Source organism: Apodemus sylvaticus, chromosome 1, assembly GCF_947179515.1.
Source record: "Apodemus sylvaticus chromosome 1, mApoSyl1.1, whole genome shotgun sequence".
Classification (NCBI taxonomy): Eukaryota; Metazoa; Chordata; class Mammalia; order Rodentia; family Muridae; genus Apodemus; species Apodemus sylvaticus.
The window spans coordinates 164,852,775-164,869,760 of NC_067472.1; the positions used below are offsets into that span (position 1 = coordinate 164,852,775).

The 16,986-nt window shown below is 49.4% G+C and overlaps 1 protein-coding gene across 3 annotated transcripts in view; it reads right to left on the reverse strand.

Annotated features, from left to right (window-relative positions):
• Nucleotides 1–16,986, reverse strand: part of Nav2 (neuron navigator 2) — a 364,636-nt gene that overhangs the window by 47,794 nt on the left and 299,856 nt on the right. For 2 of the 3 annotated variants that reach the window (XM_052162003.1, XM_052162022.1), the window contains 7 exons: nucleotides 15,121–15,415; nucleotides 13,004–13,706; nucleotides 9,533–9,991; nucleotides 8,598–8,663; nucleotides 7,259–7,303; nucleotides 4,201–4,361; nucleotides 2,568–2,756 (listed from right to left, as the gene is read on the reverse strand). In XM_052162003.1, the coding sequence (XP_052017963.1) occupies nucleotides 2,568–2,756; nucleotides 4,201–4,361; nucleotides 7,259–7,303; nucleotides 8,598–8,663; nucleotides 9,533–9,991; nucleotides 13,004–13,706; nucleotides 15,121–15,415 (1,918 nt within the window). The remainder of the gene's footprint in view (nucleotides 1–2,567; nucleotides 2,757–4,200; nucleotides 4,362–7,258; nucleotides 7,304–8,597; nucleotides 8,664–9,532; nucleotides 9,992–13,003; nucleotides 13,707–15,120; nucleotides 15,416–16,986) is intronic. The other variant, XM_052162012.1, reaches the window with a different exon arrangement.

Consider the following 16,986-nt stretch of genomic DNA (forward strand, 5'->3'; position numbering starts at 1 on the left):
AACCAATTCTTAAAAGTTGTCCTCTGATCTCCACATGTATAACATAGCACACACACATGTGTGTACTATACACACAACAGGAAAATGTAATTTTAAAGTTAAAAATGTAAAAAAGAACTTTTGGTGTGTTTTGAAATGCTTTTCTAATCCTTTATGTATATAATGTTCCTATAGGCATATGATCCAGGATTGTGAGGCATCATATGTGTGTGCTAAATATTGGGGTCCCACCCCTCTGCATTGGTGGTACATGCTTTTAACTGCTCTTAACCTCTGGGCCATCTCTCTGGCCTCAACACCCATTTTAAAGACATCTCCAACATCTCTTAAGCGTTCTTGTACCAAAGCTAACTTTGAGATTACATCAAGTCTATGGTAATAGAACTTCCCTGAAATACTTCAAAAGGCTGCACCTCAGACATGCTGCACCTGCTCTACCTGGTTACGATTTCCATTGCCTGCAATGTGGGACGTGCTCACCAAACAGCACCATCTCACAAACACCTGTGCTAATTTTCCCTAAGCATCAATCCTGTCTCACAGCACAGAATAAACGTTTCCTGGCCAGACATGAGGTCTGACTTCCCCTAGTTTCTCCCATATCACTGGTAACTTAACAATTCAAAATGAAAAGAAAAAAATCTACACTCAAAGGAATTAAAAACCTCTACTTATACAAAGCCTATTTTGTTTCTCTCATATAACAGCCTTACGAGGAGTAAATGCAATTTGATCGCAAAGTTCCCAAAGATGAAGAGGCCACATCTTCATGGTGACGTAACACCTTCCTCTCTCACAGTTCTAACTGTGAGAAATACCCTGCCTTGGCGATTCGGCTCCAGGTTATCATCAATCACATGACTGCCAAAGTTGAGGTGATGCTTGTAGTCAGGCCAGGCCTACTCTTCAACTGTTACCTCAGATGGTCTGCAAATCAGGCTGCCTGATTCCAGAAGGACTGCCTAAGAGCTAGCCGAGGGTGAGCCTGCTACGGTCCCTGGCTTTGTGGGACCATGGGGACATGTCAGGACAAGTTTCAGTACTATTTTGTGAGTCCCTCAGCCATACACATGACAGACAAGGAGGACAGCACAGGACACACTCCACATAGGCGCTGTCTTCAGAGACAGAGGGAGACACATTACAGTTATTCTTGACCAATCATAGAGTAGAAAGAACTTAAAAGACAAACTTCTCCTTTGCCTAAGGGCAGGTATGTGCCCCACTGTGCTGCTCAGAGTCATTACAACACCAATTTCCAGCCCTTAAATCTGCCAAAATGCCCTCAGTCACCCAGGCTCCTCTCCTCTTTACCCTCCAGCCCAGGAGTTGCCATATAAGGGATTGATTACAAGCTTGCTCTGCTCAGGGTTGCTGGGCACATAAATCTGGGGAAGAGTCCCAAGTCACCATGATTAGCCAAGAAGTGCCTGGTATGTCCCAAAGGAGAACAACAACAACAACAAAAAAAGCAAGAAGCAGAAGTATGTCTCTTGTATTCCCTTATTATTTGGGATTTCCTATTGGGAGCAGAGGACACTGAGCCCTATTCTATACCTATTTCAGGGACTGAGAGCTGAGGGGGTCATCTATGACTCGTTCCTACGCTCTGTCCTGCCATTAGCAAAATGGTTCCAACAGAGACAGAGCCCCACTGGGTTCCCCTAGTTCATGAATGCTCATCTTCAGCTCGGACATGGTGCCCACAGGCTACAATGCACAACCAAAAGCTACACGGCGCAGCCAAAGGCTACAACATGCAACCAACCGGCAACACTTAACAAAGAGCTAACATTTACATGTGCTATCTCTGAATTCTTACAGCTCTATCAGCTAAATGATATTACTTTCATTTTTACAGTGTGAAGCATCTGGCCTAAGCTCTGGCAGCCAAGGAAGGGTAGAGCTGGGCTTCATCCTTTCTCAGCCCACCCCAGTCCCCTCTCCATTACTCCTTGCACAGCCTGCCTCCAGCCTCCCACAAGCCCAGAGTTTGGAGAGTGGAGCTCCTCTCAGGCAAAGTCTTGGGTGAGGGAGCAGAGGGTGAGAGGAACGAAGTGAGTTATGAAGGTAGCTGACAAAGGCAACCCACAGAACTCTCCCTCCATAATTCTGATGGAAAGGAACAAAGCTATAAAAGTCCACGGTTGGCAGGCGGAGAAGGAAAAGGGTAAAAACTGAGAATCTCTATCTTGAGACAAGCTAAGGAAATCCTGGACAGGGAACAGGGCTGCCTGCCCCTGAAGCTGCGGGGCGCAGGGAGATGAACTCGGTGCAGCCTCTGCCAACAGAGTAAGCCAGCAGCTGGGCTTGAAGGTAGAGATGCTTGCCGAGAAGTTATGGCCCAAGGCCAGGAGAGGAGCCTCAGGCAGAACTCAGTCGATGCTGAGGGTCCGCAATAGCTCCAGAGGCCTCCTCCCTAAGCATCCCGAAAGGTTGCCTGAGGGTCAGATCTTCCTAGAGAGAGCCCCTCATCCAGACCCTGGAGGCAAGGGAGGCCAGAGGCGGGGGGGCCCCCATCAAGCATGCTCTGTCAAGAGACAAAGGCAAATTCCTTCATCCCTTACCTTCCTCAAACCCATCCCGGAAGGAGCCCGACCGACTCATTGTTCTGCTCTTCTCATCCAGAGACATGGAGCTGTTCCGGAAGCGGCTGTCCGTGTAGGGGTCATACTGGCCGTCCGCGTTGGACAGGCTGTGGGTCCTCAGCATCGTTGGGTTGGACAAGCTCATCTGGGTGACAGCGGTGGGGCTCGCTGGAACCAGAGGAGCAGAATGAGATGCTGGCTATCCATACCTCTGGATCCCAGACGGGTGCCAGGGAGAGGCCGCTTATCACCAGCAGTGTGTGTGCCTGCCAACTTCACTCCCTTGTCTATTTCTAAAAGGTAGTCACATCAGCATTTGAGTTACAGGCTTAGAGCTAAAAATACGGGAGGGAAGGCGGGTCAGTTCCAAAGCAAGGCTCAGGGCCTCACGTTCCAACTTGGCACGTTCGGGCAGGCCAGTGTCACCTTCCAGGCATGAGCTAATTACTCCCCGGGTTCATCTGAAACAATTCTCTGTAAAGCCAAAAGCCCAAAATAGTCCAAATAGGCTTTTGATCAGATAGGAAGCATTTGCGCATGACAAGAGCCTCTCGCTGCAAAGAGTTATGTCTGGGAACAAACGCTACAAACATAGGTCTCACAGCTCAGATGGGAATCACCTCCCAAGAGCATGCAAACACTTCCCTGAGCTAGGCTGGACTTTCTCATCAAAAGCATGCCCCATGTTAGTCAGGCACACTTAATAAAGAGCAAAATTACATGTCCGTGATCACAAGACACAGGCATCACTTAGACTGAACGGGAAATCTAGAACATTCAGAAAAGCCTCTTCTAAATGGGGAGACTAAAAAGGTTTTCTCTCCAGTGACCGGTCCTCAAATACCCACCTGCATTCCGTTACCTCAAGCATCTGCAGATAGCAGCACCCAACTCTCTTTCCTGTAACTAGAGATGGAATCTCTTCCACTGTTTTGCTGATTTGCTACAAAGCTTTAGACTGTGCTCTCATCCCTTGGTCTGTCGGATCTGTACCTGTGTGTCTGTCTCTAACAGAGAATCCCTCAGCATTCCAGCAGGGACTATCACAAACCCTCCTCCCCTCTCAGCGCGTCAATCAACGCATTAGGTCAGCAGCAGCCTTTTCCAAGAACACTTGTTCATTCAAACTTATTTCCGGCTTCAGAAAGGAATGAGGAGTAGGCTGGAAAATGGTTTTCTTCACAGGTCGGAGAAGCAGGATGCAGCCAGAGTAGCAGAGTGGTGCGCCCTCTGCTACAATCTTACCTATACCAACCGCAGGAAGAAGACTATGTGGGTATGTCTAACCATCAGATTTTAGTACAGTAGGTTGTTATCTACAGAGTCCATGTACATACAGTACAACTGAGTTACAAAAACCTCTCATACACAAATCTCATGTTTTAAGTTAAGGGTTGGCCCTTATTTGTGGCCATCCTAAATCGAATGTGGCCCAGGGACCTGACATAACTGAAAGGGCCCAGGACTTTGTGATTTTTCTTTCTTTCCTTGACTGTACGGCCCGAGGCTGCCCAGATATTGAAAAGGATGTGGCTACACGCCTGTTTCAAAGCAGAAAGTAGCCTCTGCCCTGCAGAGTGGATCAGTGTGGCTCGACCAACTGGCGACTCACCAAGCTGAGAGAAGTTGAATCTTGTTCCTGAAGGAGAGGTGACACTAGAGCCGGAGGAAAAGGGGGAGTTGGTCGCAGTGTCCTGCAGGCCCCCAGCTGAGTGGGACCGGAACCATTCTTTGGCGTCTTCCTGCGTGCGAAGCTGGGAGGTGGGTGTATACCTGGAGACAGAAACCAGGCTGGAATGAACAGCCCTTATGAGCATGCATTCCCCACAGCTGATGAGGAGTGTGTACAAAGAAAGCTATATTTAAGATGGGGGAAGAAAAAAAAATCAGATCACTACACGCCCTGAAACTTATGAAGTTTCTCAAAACTTTTTTTCCCCCTACTTGGCTGCATCTGGGGAAAATTATAATTCCTTTCAGCTTGCAGGGAACACCTAAAAGGGAGAAAGACTGGGAATGCTCAAAAGAGCCATCCCTGGGTGTGACTGGAACATGCTGGTTCATGACAGGGTCGCCTCAAAGCCCCCCTCCTTGACAGGAAGAAGCAGTGAGAGGGGTTGTTGTTAGAGCGCTGAGGAAGTTTTAATGAGCTAACTGCTGGCATCTGCACGCTGCAGAACCAGAGAATGGTCATGAATCATTGTGTGTTAGTGGGTGGCATTTGGAGAGACCTGGGGTGCTAGTGTTTACAGTAGCTGCTGCAATTTTTTGTGATGTGGGGGTCTCAAATAGCCCAGGCTGTTCTTGAATGTACTTGCTATGTTGTTAAAGATGTCTTTCAACTTCTGAGCCTCCTGTGTCTATCTCCCAAGTGCTGGTTGGTATTACAGGCATGATTGATCATGTATACCTTATAATATACGAAGAATTGTGGGTTGAACTCAGAGTTTTCTGCATGCTACACACAGGCACTTTACCAGGAAAGCCAGATCTCCAGCCCTTTAACTGCTACAATGTAGCACTCACAGGTTTCATGAAAAGAACCACACACTGGTGTGTTAAACCTAGAGAAGTCTTCAGAAGTCACGTGGTCCACCCGCTTGGGTATTCCAAAACTGGAAGATGTATCGAACATCTCTGACAGATGAGGTATCATTACAGGCATCATGAAGATGCATCAAGCATCTCTGATAGATGAAGTACCTCGGCAGGCATCATCTCACTGAGGTTTCAACTTCAACAGTAATATGACACAATGGATCCTGCTATAAAAGCTCCGGGAAACTGGGGACCACAGAGCTGAGATTCTAACCCATGCTGGTCTGATTCCAAACTCCACGCTCTTTCTACTCTTCCCACAGGCAGCGCCCAGAACTTCTGTTGTACCCACATTACCAGGGTACATCATTGCCAGGGTGGCTGCTGTCAGGAATCAGGAATTCCCCAATATGTGTGTGCTGGGGAAGCAAGCTAGACCGAAAACCAGTATAAATGAGAACACGGTTTTCATTCCTGTTGACGGGTATATACACCCTTGAAAGGCACATCGGTTGCCTGGAAATAGTTGTCATAAAACCCCATTCTGAATGTTTAGACAATCAATTTTAAAAATCCAGGACTACCTTGCTTTAATAGATCTCTTACAGACGTGTACACAGCATTTCAAAATCTAACTACTAAAAGCTAGCCTTTAATCCCAGCACTTGGGAGGAAGAGGCAGGCGGATTTCTGAGTTCAAGGCCAGCCTGGTCTACAGAGTGAGTTCCAGGACAGCCAGGGTTACACAGAGAAACCCTGTCTTGGAAAAAAACAAAACAAAACAAAACAAACAAACAAAAACAACAACAAAAAAACAAACAAAAAAAGTTAGCCTCCTAACTCTTTGGTTAACAGTGGATCATGGATATATCTCGGCTGGTGGAGCGCTTGCTGAGGTCACAGGAAGCCCTGGGATCAATGTGCAGCACTGTCAGTTCAAGCCTGCAATTCCTGCACTCTGAGCAGTGGAGGCAGAAGGATCACAAGTTCAAAGGTCATCCACAGCCTCATAGCAAGTTCAAGGCTAGGCTGGGCTACATGAGACCCAGTCCCAAAGACATGGTACCATCAGTCATCAACATGTCCGGCTGACACACCCGATAAAGGCCCCAGTGCAGAGCTCTGCTGGGAGGCATCAGCATGTGCCTTCTTGCGTTGATACCCACCTCATGTTAACAATGTTCCAAAGGCTCTGGGTCTTAAGAGCCACGGGTTATGAACTAGCACACACAAGACAGCAACACAACATTTCACTTCATGTGAAAATGCTTAATGCAGGGTGAAGCCAGGGCTACAGACAGCAAGGCTTTTAGGAGGCAGAACTGACAGAGGTCCACAGGGATCGTGAGCAAACAGAAGCAGCACCTCAGGCTGGTGACGGGATGACATGATTTGGGCAATGGCAACTTAGAGCATCCTGTTTCATCAAGATGGGCACCAACAAGCGGTGCAGGCCCAGCTTACTACAGAAGCAGAGACGTTCTTTTCTGGCCTTTTTTTTTTGTTGTTGCTCCACCAAAAACCAAGCATACGCATTTCTGAATGGGTATTGATTGATAGCTGATCCACTCATTGATTAGGACACTGATTAGGACATTCAGTGATGTTTTATAGCCACAAAGGTATTTTTAAATTATTATTATTATTATTATTATTATTATTACCATTATATGGTGGTGCTTGGGATTGAACCCATAACCTTATGCTCTACCAAGGAGCTATATTTCCTGTCAGAAGCAGCTAGAGTTTTAAAATGGAGACAGGTCACAAAGCAGCATGCTCTAAGTCCTGTCCTCCTTTGGAAGTGGCTGTGTGTACAGACAGTCATGAAGTACTCAGCATCCCCACCACCAGGCCCACCAGGAGCAGTCGCTGCTCCCAGCTCAGGAATGCTGGTGGCGAGATGGTTCTGTGACACAAAGCTTCACAAAGCACAGACTCTGCTCAAGCACGTCAGCCACAAATGGAGAGAGATGAGGATGAGAGAGGGGTCTGTCATCCAAAAATCTAGCTGCGGTGGCCAAAGCAGGGACCCCAGCCCAGCCCAGCCCAGCCCAGCAGCAATGAGAGAATGACACAGCCAAGCTCCACAGCCACAACAGATGGCATGGGGACGAGGAGGGGACAGATACCTGAGTCCTTTCTTAGGCAAAGTGTTCCTATCAAGGTGCGGGTCACTGTAGGAAAGTTAAAACAAAATCAAGAACTTCAGAGAAGCACACAGGACTTGGGAGAAGGAAGGCGAGAAGGCTGGGGAGGGGCACAAGGACCCCCAAGGGACAGACTCCCACCACCAGCCACGCATGCAGCACGTCGACACAGTGTACAAAAGCAACCTGGTCCTGTCTGCATCCATGCCACTGTGTACTTTACCCCACATCACAAGGTGGCCTGAGTCGTGAACCCCAACCGTTCCTCCTTTTCCACAGGTTCAAAGCCAAGGCAGGGGCTGTCTCCTCTAGAAGCATGGCCTGTGCTGCCCTGTGTCCCACCTGTGTATCTCCTCAGCTCCTCTCCCGAACCCTGCTGCCTCTGGCAAAGGTTTCAAGAAGGGGCAGAGACTCATCGGAGGGTTTCGAGAGGCAGCAGTCTGCATATTTGGAATTCATACGTGATGAAGTAAATTCCAGGTCCCTCTCAATGTCTCCTTGTTCTTGCCCAGCGAGGGCGTAGCCAGGAGCTGAGCCCTGGGCAGGAGCCTAGGCATGTTAGGACTTGCTGGCTGATAGAGTCAAGGCATTTGAATGTCTAAAGTGCAGGGGTTTAAAGGCTTGGTTTCGAAGTCTGACAGAAACAAAGTTTGTGCTGTGGATGGGGTAAAGGGGGATCTCCATTAATTTTTCTCCCCCTCAGCATGAAACAACATCTGCATGTTATGTTTGGCCAAACCACAACTCCTCCAGAAACCCAGGGTCAACTTCCATCTCTGAGGCCCACCCACGGCTGGGGGCAGACCCGGGCTTTGAGTTGTGAAAGTCCCAGCCCTCCAGGCCCTTTGTACCATTATCACTGCTGAACATAGAATAGACACACACAACACAATATTCAGAACGACACGAAGAGCCAGACTGCACAGCAAAAGCGTTCACGGGAGAAGAGCCAGCGGGGCCGGGAGGGGTGGGGTGCAGGGAAGAGACAGAGGTGAGGGCCAGGCTGCACAGTGGGTGGCAGACAGTCTCCGGAGGGGTAGGGAGGCAGAAGCAAGACTCGAGGCAGGAACATGCCACGGACACCACGGGGATGCCAGCGAGAGCCCCTTCAGCCCTGGGTGAGCAGCGGGTTTTGGGATGGCCGCCTTCCCTGGGCTTCAGCAGACAGTTGAGCAGGTCCTCACTGGCATGCCTGGCTATCAGAGTACACCAGAGCCACAGACACAAGCAGGAGCCTCAGGGCCAACAGCCTTGCACGAACAACTGGCTTGACAGCAAAACAGGCAGGCAGAAGAACCCAGGAGGCCTACGGTGTCATTACCTGTCCTGTTTCCTGGGCAGAGTACTTCTGCAGAACTTAGGGCTAGCAGCGGGGGAAGAGAGAGGGCTAGAGGTCCAGGCAAGTCGAAAACAAGAGAAGGAACATTAGATGGAAGGAAAGGGAACTGTTATGTACAACTATCAGAACACTTTCTCTCACTCCCAACGCTGAGCCCCAGCTTTGTCCCCCGCGTCTGGTCCAGAAACCAGACACACCCCAAGACTGTAGCAGCATCAAAGCTCTGAGGACTCTTGCGGGTTCTCCACCTCTTATCACTGTGATGCCAAGCATCCCCAGCTGTTCCCAGGTCACCTGTCCTGCTCACTCAGTTACACGGGAAGAAGAAAGAAGGAGCTGAGGTTGGCAAGCCCTCCGGAACGGAAGGGCTTCCGATGCTGAATGCCATGTCAGACAGTAGAATATATCTGTCCCATCTGGTGGCTCCAAGCACCAAGAAAAAGTGACAACAGGAAGCAGTCCAGATGAACTCTCTCCTAAACTAACTTCCAGTGGAAAGGAACACTTATCAGAAAGATCAAAACCAAACTGGGCATGGTGGTGTGCCTGGGTTAGCATTGGGGTTTGGGATGGCCCACTGTCACCTTCCCTTGGGTTTTAGCAGGCAGTGGAGCAGATCCTCACTGGCATGCCTGGCTACCAGTATTTGGAAGGCAGAACAGGCAGATCTCTGAGTTCAAGACCAGCCTGGTCTATAGAGTTCCAAGACAGAAATATGAGGGGGGGAGGGAGAGAGAGAGAGAGAGAAGGAGATAGATAGATGATAGATAGATAGATAGATAGATAGATAGATAGATAGATAGATAGATGATAGATAGATAATCAAAACCTCCCAGGCAACAGCAAAGTAGTTTTTAGATCCCTAACTTCCTGTCTGTATCTAGGGAAGGAAATCTTTCTGAGAGCGTAGCACCAACCTTTCCGACAGTGTGGTCTTCACACTGCTGGTACGGACAAAAGGCATCAGGGAGTCTTCCTTAGTGGAGGCGACTGGACCAGGGGAGGAGTTGTGACTCAAGCCCCCGCCGCTGCCGAGGGATATGTCAATAGACTCGCAGCTGGTGTGCAGGCTGCTAACAGACTGGAAGCCCAGGCCGTCCTTGCTCACTGCCGACGAGCTGGTACCCCAGGTGAGGCTGTTAGACGGGCCCGAGTGGGCTGAGCTGGGGCTGGACGCTAGAGGAGACTGGTTGAGGTCCGCATTCTTACTGTAGAGAGGACTGCTGCTCCCACTGCTCAGGACGCCACTGCCTGAGGGGGACTCTAGGTTACCTTGCTGGGTCATAGTGGCATGAGGGTTGGAGATGACCACTGCGCTTTTCATGGTTTCGGCTGTGGCGATGGGGACTTGCTTGGTAGGCTTCCCACCAAAGAGTCTGCGAAGAGACAAAGGGTTGTGTGGAACAAATACCTGGGCCAGACCAAGGTATGCAGAGCTACTGAGGCAGAGGAGGCCGGGAGACCCTTGGAAAGGGCAGTGGTCTCTCCTGTGGACTCACTTGGGTCTCTCTAGAGAAATGCTTGCTGGTTAAGTGGGCTGGATGCTGTTCCTTCCGAGGGACCTCTTTCTAGCTCTAGGTGGCAGCCGTGACCCAGCTCTAAGCCCAGGTGACAAGAATACTTTCCCATAGGCTTAGCCATACTCCCCCACGATCTTGTTTCCCTTTTCTTTCTCTAGTCCCTGCCCAGGAATCTTCTAGAAAGAAAAGAGTTTCTTCTTTCTGTGATAGCGAGCATGATAGCCTTGGAACTTGGGACTTGGTTTCTTTGTTCTCTCAACATAATACAAAGGATCAAGACCATGAGCCTATACTGGAGGGTGTCCAGGAGAGATATGGACATGGGTGTATGAGCAATGGAAAGGCAGGGTCCCCGAGAACCTGTGTGCACTAACACCATACACAAAAATGCACTGGGTCCACAAGACATCAGACCATGCACACCGGTACAAATCACGCCTCTGAAACAGACACCAGGAAATGCCAGGTCAGGCCACCTCCTGCTCAGTCTTGCATATGTGACATCTGTACACGGAAGGCACGGGGCCCTTTTCTTGCATGAGCAGAGAACCCTCTGGTGAAACCAGCTCCAAGCCAGAGGGTGAAATGCAAGGGCCTAATCCCACAGTCCAAATGCAGTGAAGGGAACAAGAAGACTACATGTCATGACAGGCTGATGGCCTTTCGCCTTGCTGCCTGGACTGATTTGAGTCTGACTTTGAAACAGTCCTTCAGATTGCAGTATCTGTGAGCCACAAGGGGGGATGTAGAACCTTCATTACAATATCCAACGGCAGAATCAGGGAATGCGTTATCGGACTCTGAAATGCCTGCACGCTCTCGGCAGCTGCACCTCCCTATCAATGGGCAACTCATATGATGGCCAACCTCTTTTCATTGTTAGCCAAGATGGGAACCCTTTTGCCTGGCTTCCTACCCCACATACAAATCCACCTGCTCTGCTGTCTGAATGCTTGGAATCATTTGAAGGGAGTTAGCCATCTCACTCCACTGAGGGCTTCTCCTTGACCACACAATAAATGCACAGCGAGACCATTGGGGAGATTTAAGGGAAGAGGGTGTGAGGACCTTGTGCTTTTAAAGGTTCCCATACACTAGCTTGAAGGTCTAGCAAATGCCATTGTAGGCTCCAAAGAAATCTGAAGACCCCATTTCATTCTTCTCCTCGAGGTAAATAGCCAAGAAAATTTCCATTTATATTTATAGTGTGATAAAATAGCAAAGAACAGCCTAATAGGACCTTCCCCCTTTAAAAAAATTGATTACTGGAATCCTAATAATTTAGACAGGGCACACCACACAGATCCTTTCTACCTTTGTGTGGAACTCTTCTGGAGTTTTCAGACGTCCCTGTTCATCCTCAAATATGAGTCCTGGGTCCCATTTCTACTTTCACAAACCCCATTCTGGGGTTTGTCATGACCCAGAAGGCAACGTGAGAGCTATACAACTGCCATTTAAAAACGGGCCCGTGGGGTCTAGAGAGATGGCTCAGTGGTTAAGAGCACTGGCTGCTCTTCCAGGGGTCCTGAGTTCAATTCCCAGCAACCACATGGTGGCTCACCACCATCCGTAATGAGATCTGATGCCCTCTTCTGGCGTGCAGGTGTACACGCAGACAGGGCACTCACATACATTAGTAACTAAATGAACAAACAAACAAACAAACATGTTCACAAATGAGCCAGTACTGGAGCTTGGTGGCTCACGCCTGTCACCCCAGAACTTGAGAAGCAGAGGCAGGTGAGTCTCTGTGAGTTTGAAACTAGTCTGTTCTGGATAATGAGTTCCAGGACGGCTACGGAGGAAACAAAAATGGAAGAAAGAAGAAAAGAAAACCAAAAAGAAAAGGGTGCAGGGAGTGATGTCAAAGGGAATGTTAAATAAAGGTCATGTTTCCCACCCTGAGAAAGTACACCACGTGGAGAGATGGGGGAGACATTCTTTTCAAAGGTGCTATGAAGTCCATTTTTATTAGAGACTATTCTGCTTTTAGAGGTTTATATAAAAGAAAAGGAAACAGTCGGGCTAAAGAGATACCTCAATGCCCTTGCAGCCAAGCACGAGGACCGGATTTCTGAGACCTAGAACTCCCGTGAAGGATGAACAGGAGTGTGGTACGCACCTGCAATCCCAGACTAGGAAGGCAGAGGCAGAGGATCTCAGGAGCAACTCAAGGGTGTGCTGCTTGGTGTGTGCAGACTAGCCCGACTCTGGGTTCAGCAAGAGACTCTGCCTCAGTAATTAAAGCAGAGAGCAATCAAAGAAGACACCGACTTCAATTTCAGGCCTCTCTGTGCATATGTACACACATGCACCAGTCTACACATGTGAGCACACATGCACGCTTACGCCACACACACTTACATATACAACAATATTTTTACAAGCTAACATTTCAAATATTATCCATGTGTTATAAAAGAACAGGATGGTATAGAGATAAGAACACGATGTAACTCCTCCCCTTGCACTACAGTCTGGGTCTGAAGTATACCAGGACCTCATCCTCGCTGTCTCTAACTTTCACTGAATGCCTTCCATAGCCAAGCACAGTTGCAAGGATGAACTTTAGTAGGAACATGGAGGGAAGGACTATGAACTCCAATGAACAGTGAGAAAACTGAGGCAGGATTCAGAAAAGCGATCTGAGAGCCAATTAAAATAAAGTCAGGGTTTGAACCCAAGAAACATGGTCCTAGAACTTTCTGTTTCCCATCCTGGCATGGGAGAAAAAAATGCACAGACCACAGACCTGCAGGCAGGAGCTGGCCTTGAACTCAGCGTCACAAAGAGCGGAAGCGTCACAGGATGCTTTATGCCACTTGCTCTGGCCCTCCTCCGCCCCATGCCTCTCTACCTGCTTACCTTCGGAGTGTGGGAGAGGCCACATCTGCGTACTTGGTCCCTGGCTGCAGAGTGGCCTGACCTGAGCTGGATACCAGCTGGGTGGCTGGGTTCACTTTCACAGAGTTGCAGGAAGCCACGCTCTCATTGTCTGAAGAGATGCCTTTCTCCTTGTCCGTCTGGTTGACGAGCCCTGGTAGGGAGCTGCCCAGGGATGTTTTGGAGGGCTCCCTCAGCTTGGGCACCGGCAGGCCTGCTGACTTGCTGCTCATGTTAGAGTCGATGCTACTGGTGCTACATCTATTCCCTGCTCCGTTCCGGCTGTTGGACTTGCTGGGCCTAGGCAGGCTCCGGTACTGTAAGTTTGTCCGTGAGCTGAGAGACAGATACCCATCATCCTGGTTTGGGGCTCCATCCATGCTTGTCTTCCGACCCGTGGACCGACCGACGAGGGCAGACGACTTGGGGATTTTACCCAGTGTGGCAGACCTGCTGGTGACGGTAGCCCCACTGGCTGTGATCATGGCCAGCCCAGCAGCAGAGCCGCTCTGTTTTTTGAAACCAAAGCTGTTGGCATTGGCCGTGGCCGTCCTAGAGCTGCTGGGGAGGGTCTTTTTGGACTCGTCCCCACTGCTGCGGCCAGCATCCGATGGGGAGCGCTTGACCTGGGAAGCTTTGGGCGAAAGCCTTCCCTTCTCAGACACCTTGGCATCGTCTGTTTTTCCTAAGAAACAAACCAGTAAGGTTTTAAGGTCAGACCAAAAACCTGACGCTGCTGGATAGTGTGTTTAGGATGCAAACCCCTCTAAAGACTGTGATCACCCTGCTTCCTGAGGGGAATAGCAAAGGGGAAGTCAGGAGAGAGCTTTGCACGGAGATGATCTCGTCTGCTGAAGTTGCTCAGGATCCTTTAGGATGCGTTGCTGATTTTGCTCTTTTCCAAGCAGTCTAAGGTGATCTGATCAGGGGCTGGAGAGATGGCTCAGCGCTTAAGAGCACTGACTATTCTTCAAAGGTTCTGAGTTCAATTCCCAGCAACCACATGGTGGCTCACAACCATCCATAATGAGACCTGATGCCCTCTTCTGGTGTATATGAAGACAGCAACAGTGTACTTACATATAATAAATAAATAAATCTTTTTTAAAAAAAAAAACGACCCGAGCAGAGCAAAGCCAGGAAGCCTTTGGTACATCCATACACACAAGACTCTTGTCATTCATTGCCGTCTTCCCCCATGTCCATGACGTGGACCCTGGCATTTCCAGGGTACACCAAGCAACATACCAATATAACCTTGAGGAGTTTGGACTAGTGTGTTAACTTGATGGTGAGAGAGGAAACTGAGTACTGGCCAGCTGATAGGCTGTGAAACGCCTCACATGGTAGTACTGTCATGGGGCTGGAAGAGCCAGCGCAGTCAGTAAAGCACTCGCCTTGCAGACACGAGAGACTGAGTCAGAGAGCCTAGAACCAACCTTTCAAAAGAAGGCAGTTGTGGGGGTGTATGCTTACAATCCTAGTGCTGAGGAGACAGAGACAGGAGGATGACCACCTAGGTCACTAGCCAGCCTAACCTACTTGGTGATCTATCTCCAGGCTAGTAAGAGACTCTTGCAAGAGAGAGAGAGAGAGAGAGAGAGAGAGAGAGAGAGAGAAACAGATAGACAGATGCAGACAGAGAGAGGAAGGAAGGAAGGAAGGAAGGAAGGAAGGAAGGAAGGAAGGAAGGAAGGAAGGAAGGAACCTGGATGTAGTACTGCACACCTTTAATCTCAGGACTTGGGAGGGAGAGGCAAGAGGGTCTTTGTAAATTCAAGGCCAGCCTCATCTACAGAGTGAGTTCCAGGACAGCCGGGGTTATAAGATGGGACCCTGTCTAAAAGATAGATAGATGGATAGATGGATGGATGGATAGATAGATAGATGGATAGATAGATAGATGGATAGATAGATAGACAGATAGATAGGAAGGACAGACAGACAGACAGACAGACAGACAGACACACACACACACACACACACAGAGCCATGCATGCACACCATAAAAGCGGTTGTGGGCAAAACAGCCACCTGAAGAAGTTACTTGCAATGTAAAGCCCCCACTAAAGGCATCATGATTTTGGCCTCTCACTCACCAGTCCCCGGGGTCTTCAGTGTGCCCGTCGGAGGAGCTGATGGCTTGGTCCTTGGCATGGTGATGCCCACCTCTGTGGTCATGCCTCTCCGCCATGAGCCTGTCTGTGAGAGGACTGTATTCTTCTTGCCAGACACGCTTTTGTCCGACTCATCGGACATGTCCGAAGGATTCCGCCTCCACTTGGAGCCCGGCTCCATCTTCACACCACTGTCTGAGCCGCCATCTGATTTCTTGATGTCGTCACCAGACCACAGGGAATTCCTCTCCACCTGTGAGTGCTTCTCAGCGTCAGTCTGTGGACAAGACACATGCTGAATCAGAGCTCACCCAAGCATGCCAAGCCAATCCAGGGAGACTGCTTAAGGACTTTTGACACACACACCCCCCCCCCCCCCCCCCCGACATCTGCTTACTTTGTAAGAAAGTCACAGCAACCTCTACTTTTCATTTTTTCCTTTAAGGAAAGATTAACAGAGGAGGAAAAGAGAGTAAAGGGTCTGGGGAAGAGCAGACCAAGGGCCCCAGGAGGAAAGCAAACAGTAGAGGGAGAGGTGATGAGAAAGGGGGCATCAACTCTGCCCCTTGCAGACAGCCACCTCCAGCCTTGACTCTGAATCCCTGCCTGTCCCCTTTCCCTTTGTCCCCAATCTTCCTGTCATTCCAGTAGCAGGGAGAGCTTTGCTTTTAGCTCTGCAGACAGTCTAACACACCCAAGAGGGAGCTAACGAGCGTGCGAACTCCGCCGACCTATGAAACACTCAACTGGCGAAAGCAACTGTGCTCACTCATGCCCAGCTTTGTTTCTGAGCTTTGGCTCCCCGCGATGCCGATGCCGATGCCGGCAGTTCTCAGACAAGTAAGATAATTAGACAACTCTCTTTGGAAGAGCCTGACCTGCTGGCCATGAAGCCCAGGGAGAGATAGGAGTGTGCGGTTAATGAACTGCAGGGCCGAAGGACACAAAGGGAGCGGAATGCTCTGGGGGCCTCAGGGCCTTGAGGCTGGGGGAAGGGACTGGAAGGGAGAAGCTTTGTAGGAACAAGAAAGGGGACTGCAGCGATTATGCTTTTGGGAAACCAGGCCCCTACATGAGCTGCCTAGAGAGGGTCTCACAGGCAAGGTGATAAATGCACATGACCTGGGCAAGACCTGGCCTGAAGCCATGCTATACAACAGGACAAACTCCTTCCTATAAAGGGCTGAGTGGAGGAACACCCAGTGTAGACAGGAAGCCCTTATTCAACCTCCATCCATTACAGCGTCCTGTGGGTGCCTGCACTTGCTTGGTCCTTCCTAAAACACACAGTGAGCTGCAGCTGTGTACAAGGAACCTGAGATGGGACGTGAGGAAGAACAACTAAAACACACTCAGCCACGCGACAGGCAGGGGGAAGGTCCCCTATCCGTGTGCAGAGCAGAGATGCACTAGGGTTTGGGAGCTAAGGAGTGCATAGCTACTACCTACTGCAGGCTATTACACAGGCACCGGCTGGCCAAAGCCAGTCAGGAGATATGCAATACTATGTGTGTGTGTGTGTGTGTGTGTGTGTGTGTGTGTGTTATTTAGAAAGTATATACATCAGGCAGTGGTACATGTCTGTGATCTCAGGGTTCTGGACACAGAGACAGATGGATCAGAAGTTCTAAGTCATCATTGACTAGGGAGTTTGAGGCCAGCCTGGGCTACATGATACCCTGGAGACTGAGATGAGAGAGAGAGAGACAGAAACACAGAGAAAGAGAGGCAGTGTCAGATGGAGAGCCAGAGACAGAGACAGGGAGAAAGAGAATATAATTCAATTTATTCCTCGCAAAAACTCACAAAGAAATAACAGAATACTGAGGCCTGAGTAGAAAAGAAACT